The following is a 21,267-nucleotide window of genomic DNA, read 5'->3' as shown; positions in this document are numbered from 1 at the left end:
CCAAATAGCTCATTTGCCTGGAATAGGTATGGGGTTCATTTTATCTGCTCATTTAGTGGTGATCTATAACCAGTAGATGGAGAGAAGTCCCAGAGTTCTGGAACTGTTTTTTATTTCTTTGTTATGTTTTGTTTTGTTTCGTTTATTTTGTTGGTGGTTGGTTGGTTGTTGGTTTTTTTGTTTGTTTTGTTTTAAATGAAGCAGTCCTTCCACAAGATCAGAAGTGTGTAAGCTTTAGAGCCAGGTTTAGTTGGAATGATTTGTGAAAATGGGTAGAAGAGAAGGCACAATGGAGAAGGGGTTTGCCTGCCTGCCACATGGGGATTGCTGCAGCATCTAGGAATGATAGTAAATGGGATGTGGGAAAGAAGGGGTGGGAAGGGGAGTGCTTAGGATTTGTCTTCCCAAGAAAAGGTTTACCATACCCTGTTCAAAGCAGAGAAAGATGTGGGGAAAGGGTGTGTGATTTTAGTTTCCTTGATGAGGCAGTGCCTGCCTTGGCCCTGGTTGGAAGGGGCCGGCAGGGCTGCTTTTCTGCCACATGCAGCAGGCACGTGGGAAGGGGAAGGTGAGGGTGCTGGGAACCAGAGCTGTGCAAGCCATCTCAAGAATGTCGGGGCAGAGGCTTGAGCAAAAGGTTACTGCGAGGAGCCAAATGGGGCAAAATGCTGAGGTGGGGGTATAGGACACAGGAAGGGTACAGACAGTGACCCCACCACACACCCTGTGCCCCTACTGGCTCCTGCAACTGGGCACTCCATGTTTTCTTTCTCTTCAGTGTTTTGGATAATATTAACCTTAATAAAGGTCTGCCTTGCAGTTGGGATCTAAAATAACACTCAGACATCAAGAAGTTCCCCACTGGGTCTTAACAGAGTGATTAAATAACGATGTGAAGGAAGTCTCCCATCCAGATTCAAGCGTTTGATTCCTGTGCTCCCTCCACAGCATGTATGGTGGAGAATTCAGAATTCAGGAGAAGGGCAGACCTTTGGGACGCAGAGGTGCTGCAGTTTCTCGAGCATCATCTGATCATGCAACTGGGAATGCCCTAGGACATGCCACGACCTGGTGTCTGGAAAAGTTATCAGCACTGCAGCAAGTTGTGTCCCTTCCCAGACATTCTAAGTGTTGGGGATGGAACAAAATATGTGAGACAGGCTCAGCTCCTGTCTCCCAGCTACTCATAATAAAAATCAGCTTAAAAAAAAGCAGTGTCTTATTTTTTTCTTTTTTAGGATAATTATTTATTTGAATTTGGACGATGCATGAGCTACTCTGTTGCCAGAAGATGCATCATTTACATTGAAGGAAATCAACAATAGGTTATCAAGTTAAAGACCGGGTTTTAAATGGTGGGTTTTTTATAGCTCCTAGCCCTAGGAGAAGGGGATGGATGAGCAATAGGTAGAGACCTTGCTGAGCATACTGATTTCTGTAGGGGAAAAAGGACAGCATGGTAAAGACTGAAACTACAGGAATATTCAGAATAAAAACAAAAGCACAGCAAAATAAGTAGTTCCTTTCTCCTGGGAAGGCAAACTGGCCACTACAAGTTTCCATGACCCCTGCATTGTTCCTTAAGTAGGAGACTTCAGAGAACGAGATATCTTGTCAGTGCAGCCCTAAGCTGACATCTTAGTAATTTTATCTGCATTGTTTTCAGCTTATGAGGTGCTATGCAGCAAACAGCAACCAATTTTGATGATACCAGTAATAGCAAGGTCTGATGTGAAGATGATAAAGAGAGGCTATGGAGGATTTTAGAAAGATCATGGGCTGGCTACATCTCTGCGATAGCTGTGGTGTGCAAAGATGTGCACACCCCACTCAGCATGTTCAACATGACTGCTCAGCAGCTGGGGAGGTGGAAAGTCTTCCTGGAATGATACATGAGGGAACATGTCCCAAGACTGAGAGGCTGAACTAGAAACCTGAAATCTCAGTGGACACAGAATGTGAGAAGAAGGGGGAGGACATAAGATAAATCTGATTTTAGCTATTTTGGCAGGAAGCACAAAACTGGTTGTCAGTGTCTTCAAGACTTGTAAAAAGTTTAAAAGTTGTTGTCCTAGCAGTGAAATAACAAACTGATAACATATGATGCCAACAGTATTGGGTGTGAAATATCTGCATGGGAAAAGACAGCACTGGCTTTTGTCCCTGGATATCAGTGGAGCTGAAACATTGCAAACATCTTTTTGCAATGGCAGGCACTTCCTCTGACTAGAGAGAAGGGTCTTTTAACTAATACTGTGCAGCATACAAATTGTTCAGCTTTTGGAATGTGTTGAGGAAATGCATGAATTACGTGTCTTTCATTCTGGTCTTTAAAGTATAAGCACTGTCTCATCACACTGTAGAGAAATATGAACTGTGACCGGTTTGTGACCATGAAAATGAGATAATGATGTGAATAATTCAAGCTTTTTGCATAGGCAGGGCCAGGGCAACCCATTTGTATTCACTAATATTAGCTAAAGTGGGTGTCCTATTCTGTTCTGCATGAAGTTTTATTTAATAGTGCCAGGTACTGCAGAAAAATAAGTTTAAAAATATGAGTGTGATTTAGGTGTTGAAATATTTTGGGGAGAAAAAAAGATTTGTCATCTTGTTATTGTGGACTCAAGTAATAGAAAGCTTTCTTAGTACTATTGCTATTCCTTTTTATTTTTTTAATTTAATTTTATTTTGTTATCCCCCAGTCAACTTAATGCCAAGCCATGGAAACAGTAAAGGAAAAGCTACCAGAAAAATAAGTATAGATGTGCTTGCTGTGCCTCTTCCTCCAACCTGTGAGTTTTTTCTTATGGAGCTAGCCCTGATAGAGAGTACTACATCAAGGCAGAGAATTGGCTCTACATCCTGGGTTTATATCGGTTCGAGGGCTGGGCTTGGGGGAGGAGGGTGGGGATTGGTTATAATGTGACTATTTAATATTGCACTCTCAGACTTGCTTTGAACTGTGGACTTCAGTCTAACTTGTCCTGCTAGTCACTGTTTCCAGGCCAGCTCCATGACCAGAGTTTGATACTGTGTTGTCCCACCTCTGGCTGGTCACACCACTCTAAACCTTCAGTCTTCAGTTTGCACCAAGGAAATCAGTGAAGAGACAGTCTGTGCCTCAGTTTGCACAGACCTGAGCATGGGTCAGCCCAGGGTAGTCCTTCTTGTTTCATGCTCTGGAAAGCAAATTTATGAAAGGTAAAGGCAGCATTGCTAGTAGCAGGATTACCTTTCTGTTTCCATTAGGTACTGAGCAGTTTTGCTGAGTGACCTTTACAAAAACCTTACAGTTCAGAGAGTTTGCTTGATGGAGCAAATCTATGATTCTCCACAGAACTTGTTTCTCCTAGGATTTCTTCTTTTCCTTCTTCAAAGACCTTTGCCTTCAACCTGGTGCTCAGCACCCCTGGAGCAAAGTCGATTGCTCTCTGGGTGTGTCTCTTTGTCTCTGTAGCCTGCAGGAATCTCTGGTACCTGTGTACTACTGAGTCACAGCCACATGTCAGTTCTCCTTCTCTGACCCAGTGGTCAGGAGCTAGGTAGCTTGAGGTAGCTAGGTAGCACTGTAGCTTGAGTACTTTATCCTAATCAACTGGAAAGTGAGCCTTCCCTCTGTTCAGTGGAAGCTAGATGTTTTATGGGCATAGGTGTGCGTTCTTCCATGGGAACGACAGAGACTTCACAACTTCTGCTCTACTAAAGGCTATACCTTGTCCAGCAGATGCTTTGTCTTTTTTTCTATGGGCTACAAATGTGATTTCCATAAATGAACTACTGTCTACTCCAAAAAATTCGGGGTTAAGTGTTTTGCTTACATTTTCTATAGGTTTTTTGGGAGTATATGTTGTAACTAAAAATACTCCCCTCCCCTGCTACATTATGTCTTCTGATTGCTTTTGCTAGTCTTTACACTCTTATTTTGATGACCAATTTCCTTTCTAAAGCTTCCTTGAAAAACATTTCTCTAACTTTTTCTTTAACTGAAAAATTTGATTGCAGCATATGATAGTGTATTGATTATACATCATAAGGTTTAAAGCTAGCTTTATGAAACATTGCTATTTCATTTGGGGAGAGTACAGTAATTTTTTTATTGTTGAATGTATTCCAAATTACTTGTTAAATACCGAGAGCATTTAGGAGATGAAACATATGAAAAGACAGAATCAAACCAGTGGATAGACTGCCTACTCCTTTGAGCATTGTATAATCATTCACACTTGCGCAGAAGCAAGTGTGGTGCTATTAAAACACTGACAGTATCTTCTAAACGTTTAATATAAGGTTTAATTTATACTGTGAAATAAATACCTGCTGGAGACCAGCCCCAGAATCAGCTCAATCTCACACTGGCAAAACAAGGTCAGATCAAAGACTGTTTTTCCTGCTTTGTCAAAAGCATTTAAACACCTCCCCTTCACTGAACTAATCCTGCAACATGCAGTTTTACACAAATTCATCTAAAATATATATTTGTCAGATGAAATAGGATTTATCTTATGCTTGTACTTCAAAATTTATGCTTGTGCAATATTTTTACAACTTTGAAAAGTATTTTTCCTGTAATATGAAAAAAATCAGGTTTTACAATGCAGCAATATTAATTTAATTTCTTGTGAGTTTTTACAGCTTTTATTTTTTTCCATTCGTGTTCTTTTTTTTATGTAGTTTAAAAGATCTTATCCAAAAGTGAAGATGTGAAACCCAAGCTTCAAGTACATCATGAGCTAACCCCTCCCTTTTCTATGGTAACATGTCAAAGTGAAGACAGCTACCACAAGGTCCGCACTCGCTCCGTCCCGACGGACGTCTCAGTTATTCGCACTCCGGGACCCCTCCCAAACCGAAAGGGGGATCCGCAAAATACTTACCTCTCCCTGGGTAAGTCTTCGTTCAGCTCCTAGCCAAACGGTCCCTTCCCCAACCGGACGGCACCACCTATTATACTTACTACTTCTGAGTAAGCCTTCGCTCGACTTAAGTCGAAGGCCCCACCCGACTGCAAGCCGGGCGGGTTCCTTAATCACTCGCTCTCTCCCCGAGCAAGTCTTCGTCCAGAGTTCGTGCACGAAAATTATGGGGAACTGCAGTAGTTTATTTGCTTAATTGCCTTCAAAATTTCGGTCGAATATTTGGAATCTGTGTTGCGGGAGTCTCCCCTGAGCCGTCCAACAGGGACGGGGGCGCCCTCTCAGAGAGAGAGAATCCCACCACACAGGGATCCAAATCCGAGGCACAGCACCAAATTGTTATAGTCAAATGACCAGATATAAATTTTTTCTTTTAAATATATTGTAGAAATTTATTGAAGGCAAATAAGCAAAACAGCGCGCTGGAAGACCCGGGGAAACTCCTGTTCCGCCAACGGTCTTCCCGCCAAAAACGTGCCATGATCTTTTATATGTGCCGCTGTTCCCTCCCCTTTAGGCGGCGCCTGGATGCCGGGTGGCAGGTCTCAGATGGAGGTGGTCCTCAGATGGCAGCGGCTGCTCTCGGAACGGGGCGAGTGGCTCCTCCCTCGGGCCGGCTCCTCCCTCGGGCAGTTTGCTGCCACGGCTGCTCCGCCGCTCCTGGCTCGGCTGCACAGTCTGTGCCAGGGGCTGTGCCGCTCGGCTATGCCCCTTTATCCATATCTTTATAGGCTCATTTAAAGCTTATAGTCAGAACTTGTTTAACATAGTAAGATATAGCTTTCCATAGTAACATAACATTGTGGTTTGACATTCATAATTCAAACTAACCACTAATACTAACATTGCAAAGATAATTTGATTAGCAAATTATTTATCTTTATCTTTATTAACTATTTCATTGCTGAGCATACTGATTTCTGTAGGGGGAAAAAGGACAGCATGGTAAAGACTGAAACTACAGGAATATTCAGAATAAAAACAAAAGCACAGCAAAATAAGTAGTTCCTTTCTCCTGGGAAGGCAAACTGGCCACTACAAGTTTCCATGACCCCTGCATTGTTCCTTAAGTAGGAGACTTCAGAGAACGAGATATCTTGTCAGTGCAGCCCTAAGCTGACATCTTAGTAATTTTATCTGCATTGTTTTCAGCTTATGAGGTGCTATGCAGCAAACAGCAACCAATTTTGATGATACCAGTAATAGCAAGGTCTGATGTGAAGATGATAAAGAGAGGCTATGGAGGATTTTAGAAAGATCATGGGCTGGCTACATCTCTGCGATAGCTGTGGTGTGCAAAGATGTGCACACCCCACTCAGCATGTTCAACATGACTGCTCAGCAGCTGGGGAGGTGGAAAGTCTTCCCTGGAATGATACATGAGGGAACATGTCCCAAGACTGAGAGGCTGAACTAGAAACCTGAAATCTCAGTGGACACAGAATGTGAGAAGAAGGGGGAGGACATAAGATAAATCTGATTTTAGCTATTTTGGCAGGAAGCACAAAACTGGTTGTCAGTGTCTTCAAGACTTGTAAAAAGTTTAAAAGTTGTTGTCCTAGCAGTGAAATAACAAACTGATAACATATGTGCCAACAGTATTGGGTGTGAAATATCTGCATGGGAAAAGACAGCACTGGCTTTTGTCCCTGGATATCAGTGGAGCTGAAACATTGCAAACATCTTTTTGCAATGGCAGACACTTCCTCTGACTAGAGAGAAGGGTCTTTTAACTAATACTGTGCAGCATACAAATTGTTCAGCTTTTGGAATGTGTTGAGGAAATGCATGAATTACGTGTCTTTCATTCTGGTCTTTAAAGTATAAAGCACTGTCTCATCACACTGTAGAGAAATATGAACTGTGACCGGTTTGTGACCATGAAAATGAGATAATGATGTGAATAATTCAAGCTTTTTGCATAGGCAGGGCCAGGGCAACCCATTTGTATTCACTAATATTAGCTAAAGTGGGTGTCCTATTCTGTTCTGCATGAAGTTTTATTTAATAGTGCCAGGTACTGCAGAAAAATAAGTTTAAAAATATGAGTGTGATTTAGGTGTTGAAATATTTTGGGGAGAAAAAAAGATTTGTCATCTTGTTATTGTGGACTCAAGTAATAGAAAGCTTTCTTAGTACTATTGCTATTCCTTTTTATTTTTTTAATTTAATTTTATTTTGTTATCCCCCAGTCAACTTAATGCCAAGCCATGGAAACAGTAAAGGAAAAGCTACCAGAAAAATAAGTATAGATGTGTTTGCTGTGCCTCTTCCTCCAACCTGTGAGTTTTTTCTTATGGAGCTAGCCCTGATAGAGAGTACTACATCAAGGCAGAGAATTGGCTCTACATCCTGGGTTTATATCGGTTCGAGGGCTGGGCTTGGGGGAGGAGGGTGGGGATTGGTTATAATGTGACTATTTAATATTGCACTCTCAGACTTGCTTTGAACTGTGGACTTCAGTCTAACTTGTCCTGCTAGTCACTGTTTCCAGGCCAGCTCCATGACCAGAGTTTGATACTGTGTTGTCCCACCTCTGGCTGGTCACACCACTCTAAACCTTCAGTCTTCAGTTTGCACCAAGGAAATCAGTGAAGAGACAGTCTGTGCCTCAGTTTGCACAGACCTGAGCATGGGTCAGCCCAGGGTAGTCCTTCTTGTTTCATGCTCTGGAAAGCAAATTTATGAAAGGTAAAGGCAGCATTGCTAGTAGCAGGATTACCTTTCTGTTTCCATTAGGTACTGAGCAGTTTTGCTGAGTGACCTTTACAAAAACCTTACAGTTCAGAGAGTTTGCTTGATGGAGCAATTATGGTTCTCCACAGAATTTCTTCTGCTTGATGGAGAAACTATGGTTCTCCACAGGATTTCTTCTTTTCCTTCTTCAAAGACCTTTGCCTTCAACCTGGTGCTCAGCACCCCCTGGAGCAAAGTCGATTGCTCTCTGGGTGTGTCTCTTTGTCTCTGTAGCCTGCAGGAATCTCTGGTACCTGTGTACTACTGAGTCACAGCCACATGTCAGTTCTCCTTCTCTGACCCAGTGGTCAGGAGCTAGGTAGCTTGAGGTAGCTAGGTAGCACTGTAGCTTGAGTACTTTATCCTAATCAACTGGAAAGTGAGCCTTCCCTCTGTTCAGTGGAAGCTAGATGTTTTATGGGCATAGGTGTGCGTTCTTCCATGGGAACGACAGAGACTTCACAACTTCTGCTCTACTAAAGGCTATACCTTGTCCAGCAGATGCTTTGTCTTTTTTTCTATGGGCTACAAATGTGATTTCCATAAATGAACTACTGTCTACTCCAAAAAATTCGGGGTTAAGTGTTTTGCTTACATTTTCTATGGGTTTTTTGGGAGTATATGTTGTAACTAAAAATACTCCCCCTCCCCTGCTACATTATGTCTTCTGATTGCTTTTGCTAGTCTTTACACTCTTATTTTGATGACCAATTTCCTTTCTAAAGCTTCCTTGAAAAACATTTCTCTAACTTTTTCTTTTAACTGAAAAATTTGATTGCAGCATATGATAGTGTATTGATTATACATCATAAGGTTTAAAGCTAGCTTTATGAAACATTGCTATTTCATTTGGGGAGAGTACAGTAATTTTTTTTTATTGTTGAATGTATTCCAAATTACTTTGTTAAATACCGAGAGCATTTAGGAGATGAAACATATGAAAAGACAGAATCAAACCAGTGGATAGACTGCCTACTCCTTTGAGCATTGTATAATCATTCACACTTGCGCAAAGCAAGTGTGGTGCTATTAAAACACTGACAGTATCTTCTAAACGTTTAATATAAGGTTTAATTTATACTGTGAAATAAATACCTGCTGGAGACCAGCCCCAGAATCAGCTCAATCTCACACTGGCAAAACAAGGTCAGATCAAAGACTGTTTTTCCTGCTTTGTCAAAAGCATTTAAACACCTCCCCTTCACTGAACTAATCCTGCAACATGCAGTTTTACACAAATTCATCTAAAATATATTTGTCAGATGAAATAGGATTTTTCTTATGCTTGTACTTCAAAATTTATGCTTGTGCAATATTTTTACAACTTTGAAAAGTATTTTTCCTGTAATGAAAAAAATCAGGTTTTACAATACAGCAATAATTTAATTTCTTGTGAGTTTTTACAGCTTATTTTTTTTCCATTGTGTTCTTTTTTTTATGTAGTTTAAAAGATCTTATCCAAAGTGAAGATGTGAAACCCAAGCTTCAGTACATCATGACTAACCCCTCCTTTTCTATGGTAACATGTCAAAGTGAAGACAGTGGAATAACCTGGGAAACAAGCTCGAGCAGATGTTCTACTCCCTGGACCTCAGAAACTAGTACAACTTCTGGTCTTTACAGTATGGAAAGTTCACCGGTAGGTTCTCCTCCAGGAAAAGTTATCTTTATTATGGATGAAGGTAAGATTGTTCGGAAAAGGACACGAAAATCTTCAAATAGGGTGCCAATGGCTACAAGCCGGAAGGAAGGCCAGAGCAATAAAAAACGTGACTCATCCGTAATGCAGAGGCAAGAACCAAGAACTGTTCTAGGAGATGTGCAGGCCTCTGTGTTGAACGTTGAGCTGGTGGAAGCACAAGACACGGATGAAGAAATGTTGGACAACAAAGAGGATCAAGAGAACATCACAGAAGAGCCAGTAAAACGTGCTCCAATAAGATCAATATTTAGGGAGAGCAAACTGAGAAAAGTTGGTCCAATCCTTGGAGGACCAGTACAAGCTAGAATCCAGCTGTTCAACTCAATTTTTGGAGGGACTGGTCCACCCCCTGAAACATCAGAGAAAACCAGAATACGGAGAAGTAGCTCAGTTTCAGGAGAATCTGAACAGTTCCTTGAAACGCCAGTAAAAGAAAGATTGCAGAAGTTCACTTCACACTTAGAAGCAACACGTCCAAAATCTTTTCAGGGAGCAAGAAGTAGAATTCTTGAAACACCATCAGAGAGAAGAAGGAAGAAAAGAGAACAACTCATAGAACACACAAATCAAAGCTTTTCTTCACCAACACCAACTCTTGAAAAACACCTTACTAAGAAAAACAATGTTTCATCTGAAAATATTCAACCTATTAAAATGAAAGAAGGAACTTTTCAATATGAGGAAAGAAAAGACAGACAACCTCTTCTGGAGACTCCAAATCAGGTATCAGGACATTCCCTGAAGTCCTACCCTCCTAAAGAAGCCAGGAAGCAGCTAAGTCATTCACCTGTGGCCAAAACATCAGTAACAGAGCCAACAACCTCCACATTGTTAGAGTCTGATGAGAAACAGTTGCAGCTTCCCTCAGCTGAAAATACAGACCAATCTGTGCTGACACCATCAGGTCATCTGGATGAACCGAAAAAGCAGGAATTTCAGCCCAATTCTGCAGATGGAAATACTCAGCATGTTTTGTCTAAAGCATCCATGTCAGAACACCCTGAGAGAGAAGTGCAGAAGTCTTACTTGGCTAGTGCTCCATCAGCTAAATCCAAATATTTCACTCTAACTGAAACAAGACAGGAAGATGCTATTCCTCAGTCATCAGAAATTGCACAATCTGAGTCTGAAAAGGTGCTTTTACCATATTCTGGAGGTGAAATGGAGAAGCAAGAGACCAAGTGTCCCTTATCAACAACTGCACTGTCAGAGTCTGAGACTTCAGGTCTAATGCATTCTGCTGAAACAAAAGAGGGTCAAGAGACCCCTCTCTCAGAAACTCAAAATACTCATCTGGAGAACCAAACAAAGTCAGAACAAGGCTTTTCCTCCTACCTTCAGGAAACAGATGAGCAAGCAATTAAACTAAATCCACCCATTCTACAAAATATAGATTCTAAGTATTTTGGCATTTCATATCCTATTGATACAGGAACAGAAGAAACTCAGAAAACTTCAGCTCTAGATAAAGCAGTAGATTTGGATCAGTCTGATTTTTCCAGTGAAAAAACCAAACAAGCAGAAAGTGCACAAATGGAGATGGAACACCCAGACTTCTCATATTCCAGCAAAGAAATTGGGGATTCAGAGACAACACAGATGGAGACAGAGCATCTGGACTTCTCTTCTTCCAAGGAAGAAATAGAGGAGTTGGAGGGTGCACAGCTGGAGATGGAGTATCCAGACTTTTCTTTATCCAGGGAAGAAATGGAGGAACCAGCAAGTGCACAGCTGGAGACAGAACATCCAGATTTCTCATATTCCAGGGAAGAAACAGAGGAATCAGAGAGTGCGGTACTGGAGACAGAATATCCAGAACTGCTTTTTTCCACAAAAGAAACAAAGAAATCAAAGAGTTCACAACTGGAGAGAGAACACCAAGATTTTTTTTCCAAGGAAGAAATAAAAAAATCAGAGAGTGCCCAGCTGGACATAGAGCATCCAGACTTTTCTTTTTCCAGGGAAGAAATGGAGGAACCAGCAAGTCCACAGCTGGAGACAGAACATCCAGATTTCTCATATTCCAGGGAAGAAATGGAGGAATCAGAGAGTGCACAGCTGGAGGGGGATCATCCAGACTCTTCTTATTCCAGGGAAGAAATGGAGGAATCAGAGAGTGCACAGCTGGAGGGGGATCATCCAGACTCTTCTTTTTCCAGGGAAGAAGTGGAGAAATTGGAGAGTGCACAGCTCGACATGGGTCATCCAGACTCCACTACTACTGAGAAAGTAGTGGAGGAATCAGAAAGTATACAGCTGGAAATGGAACATCAGGAATTTTTAATTTCCAGGCAAGAAACAGAAAAACAAACATCTGATCATTTTGAACTGCAACAGCCAGAATCTTATTTCCCCAAAGAGGGAGAACATGAAGAAAAAGAAGAGCTTGCGCTGTTACCTTCAGATTTATCATGTTTGAGGAAGGAAGTGGAGAAAGAAAACACTAAAAGACTCCAGTTGGTACATGCAGACAAAATTGATTCCACTGGAAGAGCTGAGAAAGAGCAAACTGAGTATCTGGAAACAGCGCTTTCAGATTTAGCATGTCCCATGAATAAAACAAAGCAGAAAGAATCGTCGCAAGCAGATCCAGAAAATTCTCTTGATGCATATTTTAGTGACAAAGGAGAACAACCACAGCCTGTACAGCAGGATTCACAACATGGAGGTAAGCTGGATTCCAGTGACAAGGGAGTGCAAGGAGAAACTACTCAATTTCAGCCAGAGCATCCAATTTGGTCATATACTACTGGTAAAGAACAGCAACATAAAACCTTACAACTGAGGGCAGAACAGCCAGAGACAATATACTCTCCTGTCAAAACAGAACAGCATCAAGTATTACAACCAAAGCTGGAACAAACAGATTCTTCTTATTCCCAGGGAGAAACAGCACAGGAAGCTGTACGAAGAAACTTAGAAGGTCCAGAACGAACGTGTTTCATTACTGAAGCAGAGCAACATGAAAATGTAGAACTAGTTTCGGAAAACAGGGATTACTTATTTATCACTGGAGAACTAATGCAAAAAGGAGTAAAGTCAGGCTCTCTGGGGTCACATTTGACTGACAAAGCAAAGCCCTTGGAAATGACACAAATGGAGCAGGAACAGTCTTTTCCCTCCTTTTCCACTGCTAGCACTCAACAACAAGAAACACCACCACCGAATGTGTCTAAGCCAGGTGTATCATGTTCCATTGGCAGAATGGAAAAAGAAGATACAGTACAAAGAGAGCTGAAACAACAGGAAACAGATGAACAAAAACCTTTGCCGATGGAGACAGAGCATTCGGATTTGTCAGAAAGCTGGGGTAAAGAGATGACACAGGTCACAGACCAAATTAATTTGGCACAGCAAGAAATGGCTCAACCAGGGTTAGTGCATCCATCTTTACCATATTCTTTCAGTAAACAAATGCAAGAAGAAATGCAAACAGAGCCAGCATATCCAGAAAAAACATCTTATGTAAGTATAGAAACACAGGAGAAAACAATGCAACAAAAATCAGAACAACCATTTCTTTCCTGTTTTACTGGAAAAGCAGAGCAACAAGAAATAGTACATCCAGAGTTGGAGCAAAGGTTTTTGCCACCTTCCAGTGGAAAAGAAGCTCCACTGGAAATGGAAACGAGTTCAGAATGCCTAGATTTGTCATATTCCTTCTATGAAACTGAGCAAGAAAAAAACCTGAAAAATTCAACCTTCCCACTTCATTCAAAGCAACAAGGAACTGAAGTAGTGGTGATGGAACATCCAGATTTTTCATACTTATGACAGTGATGACGAGTAGGCAGCATTGTGAAACCAAGACCCAGGACATCCAGAGCTCTCATACTCCATGGGAGAAATACAGCAACAATCAGAACATATGCATTCATCAGGAACTCTGGGCAAAGCAGCACAAGATGCAAGTATGGAAGTAGAATTTCAGTACCCAAATCTGCTATGTTCTGATGTCCAAAGAAATCAGCAAGAAACTTCACAACTGGATTCAAAATATTCAGGCAAAGAACAAGCAACTCAGAAATTTGATTCTAAGCATCAAGAATTGCCTAAAGTGGCCAAAAAAAGAGCTTTTCCAGCAACTGCACAAATAGAGTTGAAAAATCCAGAAATTGCATTATGGCAAGTGAAGAGTCCTGATTTGTCACATTCCACTGATGAGACAAAACAGCAAGAAGAAGAACCATTGGATCAGAAACATAGAAAACTTTCTGTTGGCAGAGAACAACAACAGCAAGCCACAAAGCAGCAGTTAGAACAAGAAAAGTTATCTCATTCTCCTGGTAAAATGGAGCATTTCAAACATGGCCAGGAGGGCTTGGAACAACCAGATTTATCATTTTCCACTGATAGGCCAGATGATGAAATAATGCCACCAGAGACAGAGCACACTGATGTGATATCTACTCTGTACAACACAGAGGTGCAACGAAGAGGACGACAAGAAATTGAGCAAACTTACCGGTTTGGAAAAGCAGAACACAAAACGGTTCAGCCAGAAGTGGCAATTTCACATTTGTCCCCTTCCGCAGGTTCAGCAGAAGCAAAAGTGGCAGAACCAGGGCAGGGGCAGCCTGACTTGCTTTACTCTGTTTTCAAAGTAGGGGAGGGGCAAACAGCACAGCCGAAACCTGAACACTCTAGTCTACCATGTTCCATTGATAAAGTGCGAGAAACAATCCAGCTGGGGCTAGAAGAGCCAGGTGCGTTGTACAGTCATGACAAGACGGAGCAACTTCCACCCGCGCAGCTGGAGCTGGAGCCCACAGACTTGGCACCCCCAGCTGCTGAAGTGGGACAAGAAGGGGTGGAGCACACAGCTGTAGAATGCCCTAATGAGGGACAGTCTGCCAGCAGAGCAGAGCATCCAGAAGCTACCAAAGAGAAACAGGGAACTCTGGATTCATCGTCTCGTGGTGGAAAAGTAGAGCAAAGAGAAATGGCAAAAACAGAGCCAAATAATCCTGATTTATTGTATTACTTTGCTAAAGCAAAAGCTCAAGAAACTACACAACTGGTGTCAGGAAAACCAGTTCTATCATCTTGGCCTGGCGAAAGAGAGCAAAGACAAACTGCTCAAGACGAGAAGCCACACCTCTTGCATTCTTACAAAAAAGCTGCACAAGATGAGAAAGCAGAGACAAAATTGAGACATTCAGAGTTATCTTATTCTGTTAGTGAGGCAGAACAAGAAACTTTAAATGCAAAATCAAACCAAGCAGGTTTATCTGCTGGCAGATTAGAAGACCATGAAATCATACTGCCAGAGGGAGAAATAATGAATTTATCATGTTCAATTGGTGGAACAGAGCAAACTCAGATTGCTGAAGAAGATTCAGAGTATCCAGATTTATTACATTCCACTGACACAGTACAGCGGGAGAAGATTCAACAAGAACAGCAACAAACAGGTGATTTTTCATCATCTCTAAGTAAAGAAGAGCAATGGGAAGATGCAGGAATGCAGGCAGAACACCTTGAATTTCAGTGCTCTACAGAGAAAAGAGAAGGACTGAAAAATTCCCAAGCAAAATCAGAATATGCAGATTTGTCCTTCTCTGTTGGCACAGCAGAACCTCATAAAACAACACAGCCAGAGTTGAAAGAACAGAGTTTGTTGAATTCTTTCGTAAAGACATCACAGGCTGGCTTATCAGAGTCTGAACATTCAGATGCCTCGGATGCCATGGGCAAAGTACTGCACACGGATTTGTCCTCATCTGTTAGTGAAGAAAAACAAAGTGCACAGCTGGAGGTCAAGCAGGAGAGGCAAAGCTATACATTACATCCAGAGGAAACAGTACAACTAAAATTGGAACAACCAACGTTTTCAAGTCCTCATGGCACAGAAGAGCAACCAAATACATCCCCACTGGAAGGGGAATTTCCAGATTTCTATTCCTCTGACAAAACAGAAAAACAGGACACTTCACAAGCAGGGTTCATGCCTTCTGATTTTTCACATTACAACAGAAAATCAGAGCAGTTGCAAACAGAACAACCGAAATCAAAACATCCAGATTTGTCGTGCTCTCTTGGCAAAGCAGAGACTCGTGGAATGAAGCCACTAGATTCATGGTACTCCTATAGTGAGTCAGAGCAACCACAGAATGCTCAGCTGGGGCATCCAGAGATACCATATTTTGGGGGTGAAATAAAGCAGAGAGATGGGGTCCAACCTGAACTTCCACATATTAATTTCCAGTACTCTGATGTTGAAACAGATCAACCAGAAACACCTGCTGTATCATATACCTTTGTCAGGACAGGGGAGCAAGGAACTGCACAACCAGAGCTCAAACTATCAGATTTATTAAGTCATTCTGTCAAAGCAGAAAAGTGTGAAATGGCCCTGCTGAGGGCAGGACATTCTGAGAAGCAAGACACAGGGGCTACTTTATCTCTAACTGCTCAGCCGGAAACTGAACAACAAGATTTACCATTTTCCACTGAGGAAGCAGAGAGAGGAAAAATTGAACCATATTCATATCTTACTGAAAAAACTGTGTCTGTACCTTTGAGTGCTTCACATGCTGTTTCTGAAACAAACCAAGAAGGAAGCCTTGAGTCCTCACCTGTAACTGGAGGCCTATCACCCAAATGTTTAGATTTATCTTACTCCTACTGTAAAGCAGAGCACTCAGAAACTGCTCAATCTGAGTTAGGGTCCTTTTTTCCAAGAAAAGAAACAGAGAATATAAAAAGTCTTCTACATTTGCCTGTGGCTGCAAAGTCAGAGGCTGAACATGAAATTTTACCTGAAGCAGAGAGAGAACAGACTCCACATTACTTTCACACAGCTACACAATTAGAATTTGAACAATCAAATTTATCATATTCTACAGATAAAGTTGAAACTTTAGAAAGTCAGGATTACCTGACTGTACCTTCAGATTTGGATTTTGGACCTTCAGTCTCATTTTATTCAGGTGATGAAACATGTCAGCAAGAAATTCTACCTTATTCAAAACCAGACTCTGAATATTTGGTTCCCACATGGTCACTTGCTGAGCAAAAGAAGCAAAGCATGCAGCCACTTATTACCCAGCCTGTACAATCAGAGTGTAAACATGTAATTCCACCCCATGATGAAAAACAATTGCAAAAAATTCAGCTCAGTTCAGCTGAAACAGCAAGCTCAAAGACAGTGCAGTTAGAGAGTCTGTCTCAAGTGCACACACAAGATCTAGACAAGCCAGAATCTTGTTTGCTTGACACAAAATATTTGTCACCAGAGCAGCTAAGAAGTTCCCCTAAATTCACTACTGAGCAAGATGAGCAAGAAATGCAACCTGATGTGCAGACAGTGCCAAGGTCAGTGACCACAGAGTCAGAGGTGACTGCTGTAGCAGACCAGCAAGCAGAGTCAGAGTCATTTGTACCTTTTCATATGTCACCTGGAAAGTCAAAACCTGTAAGGTCAGTATCAGTGGCTTTTACTGATGATGAAAAGAAACAAAATATTCCATCATCTGTTTTTGATGTAGCAGGCATGCTTAGAAAGCAATCTAACATAGTTTCAGGTGTTTATACTGAAGGAGAGCAGAAACATGAAATGCAACGTTTTGAAGAACGGAATAAAACCTTGGAGAATTTGGAAGCTATTTCATCAGGTCTTTGTGAAACTGTGACACACAAAAATCAGCATTATTCTTATGGACTGGACAGTCTTTCTTCAGCAGAGATTAAGTCTGCTGGCTCTAGTTCTGATGAAAAGCAGAACCAAGATATTCCATCTGTTGGGCTAGCTAGCTGGCTGGTAGAAGAGGTGAAAGCTTGCTCAATTAGTCCAATAAGGGCTGCAGATGTAGATAGGCAAGGAATTCAATTTTCTCCAAGTGAAGCTTCGGATTTTGGATCAAAGCAATTCCCAGCTGGAAGTTGCACAGAACTTATAGTTGATGGGACTGTAGAGAAAAGGGGGCATACATTTAGAGTTTCTGAATCAGTGTCAAATGGATTTGCTCACAGGAAGAGCTCAGACACTAGTCCTGGAACACAAAGGTATGATTTACCACCTTGGGTAGGAGATAATCAAGGTCCAGATAGCATTGTGGAGTATGAAACTAGTACTGTAAAACCTACAAAAATGGAAGTAATGCAACATCTGGAGGCAGGCAAAGTGTCTGAAGTGCCTGAACATTACCTGAGAGGAGAAGAGAAAGAAATGGAACATGTGAGTGCTGTAGAAGACAGTCAATGCACTCCAGAGACTACTGAACAAAAAGATCTATTTAATATAATTTCAGAAGGTTATGAAATACTCAATATTCATGCTCCTACACATATTTCTTCTGTTGATCAAGAAGAAAGTAGACACATGCCAGATAAATTAGAATACTTGGAAACAAATCCTTCATTTAAAAGAAAATTAGCTGAGGATGGCCACAGAACCCCAGTTTCTGGAAGAACCACAGAAATTTCAGAAGGCTCAGTGTGTGGAAAGACTGCAAGCCATGAAATACCAGAATTGCTCAAAAAAGATGATGTTGACGAAACTGGAGAAACACAACAAGAAAATCCCTTTTTACCAGAGAACAATAATTATGCAGTGCTGGATCCTAATAATGGTACTGCTGATATGGATTATTTTGAAAAATATACATTGATTGACGACAAATCCCCAATTAAGCCACATTTTGAAAGATCAATTTCATTGTCTCCTGTGACAGAAGATCCCAATGAATCTATCGAAGAAGTCAAATCTTTTAAAGAAAGCACTGAGGCAGATACTTTGGAAGAGTTTTCCTTACTTGAGGATCTGGATGAAGTCTTTTATGGTACCATGAAAGGAGAAAGCAAAATACAGTCCTATGCAGATGCTTCAAAACCTTTACCTCTGCAGAAATCAATTGATTCTTGCAGTAAAAGCATTACAAGTGTAGAGGATGAAAGGAAGTCACCAGGGACCCCACTCTTTGACTCAGAAGAAGGAGTGCTAGAACGATCTCTCTTGTTCCCTACCACAGTTGCTGAGATTAATCCAGAGCTTCTAGAGGAGCCACCTGCTCTATCATTTTTATACAAGGACCTCTATGCAGAAGCAGTAGGAGAAAAGACAAAGGATGAGGCTCCCTCTGATGAGGAAAGTGGTAATTCTAATGCGTCTTTCCCTAGTAGGAATTCAGACACAGATGATGGAACTGGAATATATTTTGAAAAATATATTCTTAAAGATGAAATTCCAAATAAGGCCATAAGGCCTCAGAAAGATCAGACACCAGAGGATGAGTCCTTTAGTGGAGGAATTTTGACTTGGAATTCAGAGAACAAGCAGAAGGAGGGATCTGGTGATGTTCAGTATGTCAAAACTGAGGTTCTGCCAGAAAGGGGTGTTGTGGAGAGAGACAAAATCCAGGCTGACAGTGACATTCAGGCAACAATTTGTAAACCAATGCATGCCATTCCTTTTGGAAGCAGAACAATCCTTTCAGGTGCAAGAACTGATACCACGGAACAAAGAGAAGAAGAAAATGTATCTCTAGAAACAACTGAGGAGTTGCCAGAGCATTCAAGTCAACAAGCATATAGTCAACTAGTGGATTATCAGGGAGCTGCATATCAAGAAGCCGGTAATAAGCAGGAAGAAAAGGAGGAAGAACAGCAAAATATAGCAGCTGTTGCTCAAATGGAAAAATACATTCCATTTGTTGAAGATAGTGTAGGTGATCAGTATGCTCAGGAACGTCTTTCCTGTGTCCCTACCATACAACAAACAGAGAAACCAGATTTTCAAAGAGAGGAGCAGCACCCTGATATTTATGAAGATCTCGCTGAGTCAATGGACTATGATGTGATTACACAAGAAGAACTTTTGCAAGACGAAATATCGTCTCAATTTACACATGAAGAGCTATTATTTGAAGACAGGGACTCTTTTGAGCATGCTGTTGATAGTTATGAATTTGTTAATGAGCCAGAACAAGGAACACCTGTTGAGCTTGAAGATTCAGGTTTTGTGGTGATGTATCCTGAAAAATCGACAACAAACATTCCTCAGGTTGAGAGCCCCCACAGAGAAATGAAGAAAGTACAAGTAGACACATATTGTTACCACTGCAAATGCCCAATATCTGCTATTGACAAGCTTTTTGGAGAGCATAAAGATCATGAAGTCACAACACTAGATGATGCTTCAACCAAGATGAAGGTAAGAATTCATTTGGGTAAGAATAAGAGCTAAGGAGGGTAATTTCTCCAGTCCTCTTGTGTAGCTAGGGGGAGAGGCTTCAGAGAGCAGTCCAGAAGCTAAGTTGCAGTATCTATGAAATATAAACTATTCCTAAATACCTATTAGAGATCTTGAAGGGAGACTATCTTATTAAAGTATTCTCTAGAGTCCTAGGTTTACTTAGATTGTATTCTTATTTGTTCAGAAGTATATGTATATGTAGCTGTTAAGAGAATTTCCAACTTTCAGACTCTGTAAGTTTGTTCTGGTTTGGATATGCGAGGGAAGAAATTAGGAGAGTGCTGTTTCTGTTAAAAGAAAACTCAAGTAACAGCAGCTTACTTGCAAAGGTACAGAAGCTTCCATGTGTGGACGCCACTATCATCCTAAAGTGTTTCCTGTCCCACTTACACGTGTTGATTGCTTGGAGATGTTAGACAAATTACACAGTTTATACTACACAGTTTTGCTGAAATGCAACTTATTTTCTGTTAGCTCATCTTCATCTGCAAGATGTCCCTAAACTGGAAAGGGACGTTTTACAAGGGTGCATAGTGACTGGACAAGGGGTAGTGGCTTTGAACTGAAAAAAGGAGGTTTAAATTAGACTTTAGGAAGAAATTCTTCACTCTGAGAGTGCTGAAACACAGAAACAGGTTTTCCTGGGAAGCTATGGCTGCCCCACCCCTGGAAGTGTTCAGGCCCAAATTAGATGGGGCTTTGAGCAACCTCCTCTGGTGGAAAGTGTACCTGCCCATTGGCAGGGGGGTTAAATGTAAATGGTCTTTAAGACCCCTTCCAACCCAAATCATTTTGTGACCTCTGCCAAAAATATTTTACCTGTAGCACAGGTAGGAGTTTATCAGATCCTACTTGTTGCAATTATTTCTAAGCTGTACCACTCCAAAAGACAAATAAAATGCCCTCCATTTCAGTAGCCTCATCCTTTGCCCTCAATACTAGTGAAAATGCTTTCATTTTTGTGGAAATTGCAATTCTTCTTGTGAAAACAGCATTCATATGACATCTTGTTTCTCAGAGTTGTTCATGTACAAGTATACAGATGTTCCAGTTATTTCCTCTTACACATCTGGTGAGGTCTCTTTCTTGGCACATGCTCATCTGACAGAAATAGATTTTGTGTCATTTCACTGAAATTCCAGAAGGGTTTATATTGATGGTATTTATGTATCTTTATGTAAAGTCATATGCATAAAAGAGAAATCAAAAGTAGGAGGAATCCATGTGAGAGTTTCAAATATCAAGGTTTACAAACTATCTCCATGGTATGCAGATATCTGAGCATAGTATAATATCTGAGCTGCTTTTTATGTATGGCCGCTCATGCTTGACTTAGCAGTGACAATTAGGCACTAGTAAGTAATAAAGTCACAGACCCCAACCATCCCTCAAATGTACCTGCATAACAACGAGTCAGTTGCAAGCTGCAAATAAACATCCCACGATATCACTCCCTGGCTGTGGAGCACGGATACGAAGCCAGTATTAAATATGGCCACAGCACAGCATTAGCTTCACGTGATTTCTTACCCTTAGGGCTGAGGTTACTAAGAAACTGCATTTGTATGTTTCTTGTTACCTCTGTACAACTACTGAGAAAACATTAAGTTAGCAACATGTTTGTTGCCTGAGTTTTTTGTTGCATGAAATCTGTAAAATCATAGCTTCACAGTAAATGAAATTAGCAATGGGCGGCATCTGTCAGGTTTTATAGGTTA

General features: G+C 41.1%; 1 protein-coding gene across 1 annotated transcript in view; it reads left to right on the top strand.

The window, feature by feature from the left end:
* CMYA5 (cardiomyopathy associated 5) overlaps nucleotides 1–21,267 on the top strand; it is a 50,763-nt gene that overhangs the window by 3,251 nt on the left and 26,245 nt on the right. Inside the window, 2 exon segments of the mRNA XM_050328891.1 lie at nucleotides 9,096–13,118; nucleotides 13,120–19,507. Of these exon segments, the coding sequence (XP_050184848.1) occupies nucleotides 9,096–13,118; nucleotides 13,120–19,507 (10,411 nt within the window).

This window comes from Myiozetetes cayanensis, unplaced genomic scaffold, assembly GCF_022539395.1.
Source record: "Myiozetetes cayanensis isolate MyiCay16 unplaced genomic scaffold, myiCay2020 scf4, whole genome shotgun sequence".
Lineage (NCBI taxonomy): Eukaryota > Metazoa > Chordata > Aves > Passeriformes > Tyrannidae > Myiozetetes > Myiozetetes cayanensis.
The sequence above is the reverse complement of the archived record's forward strand: the minus strand, read 5'-3'. Positions and strand labels throughout refer to the sequence as shown.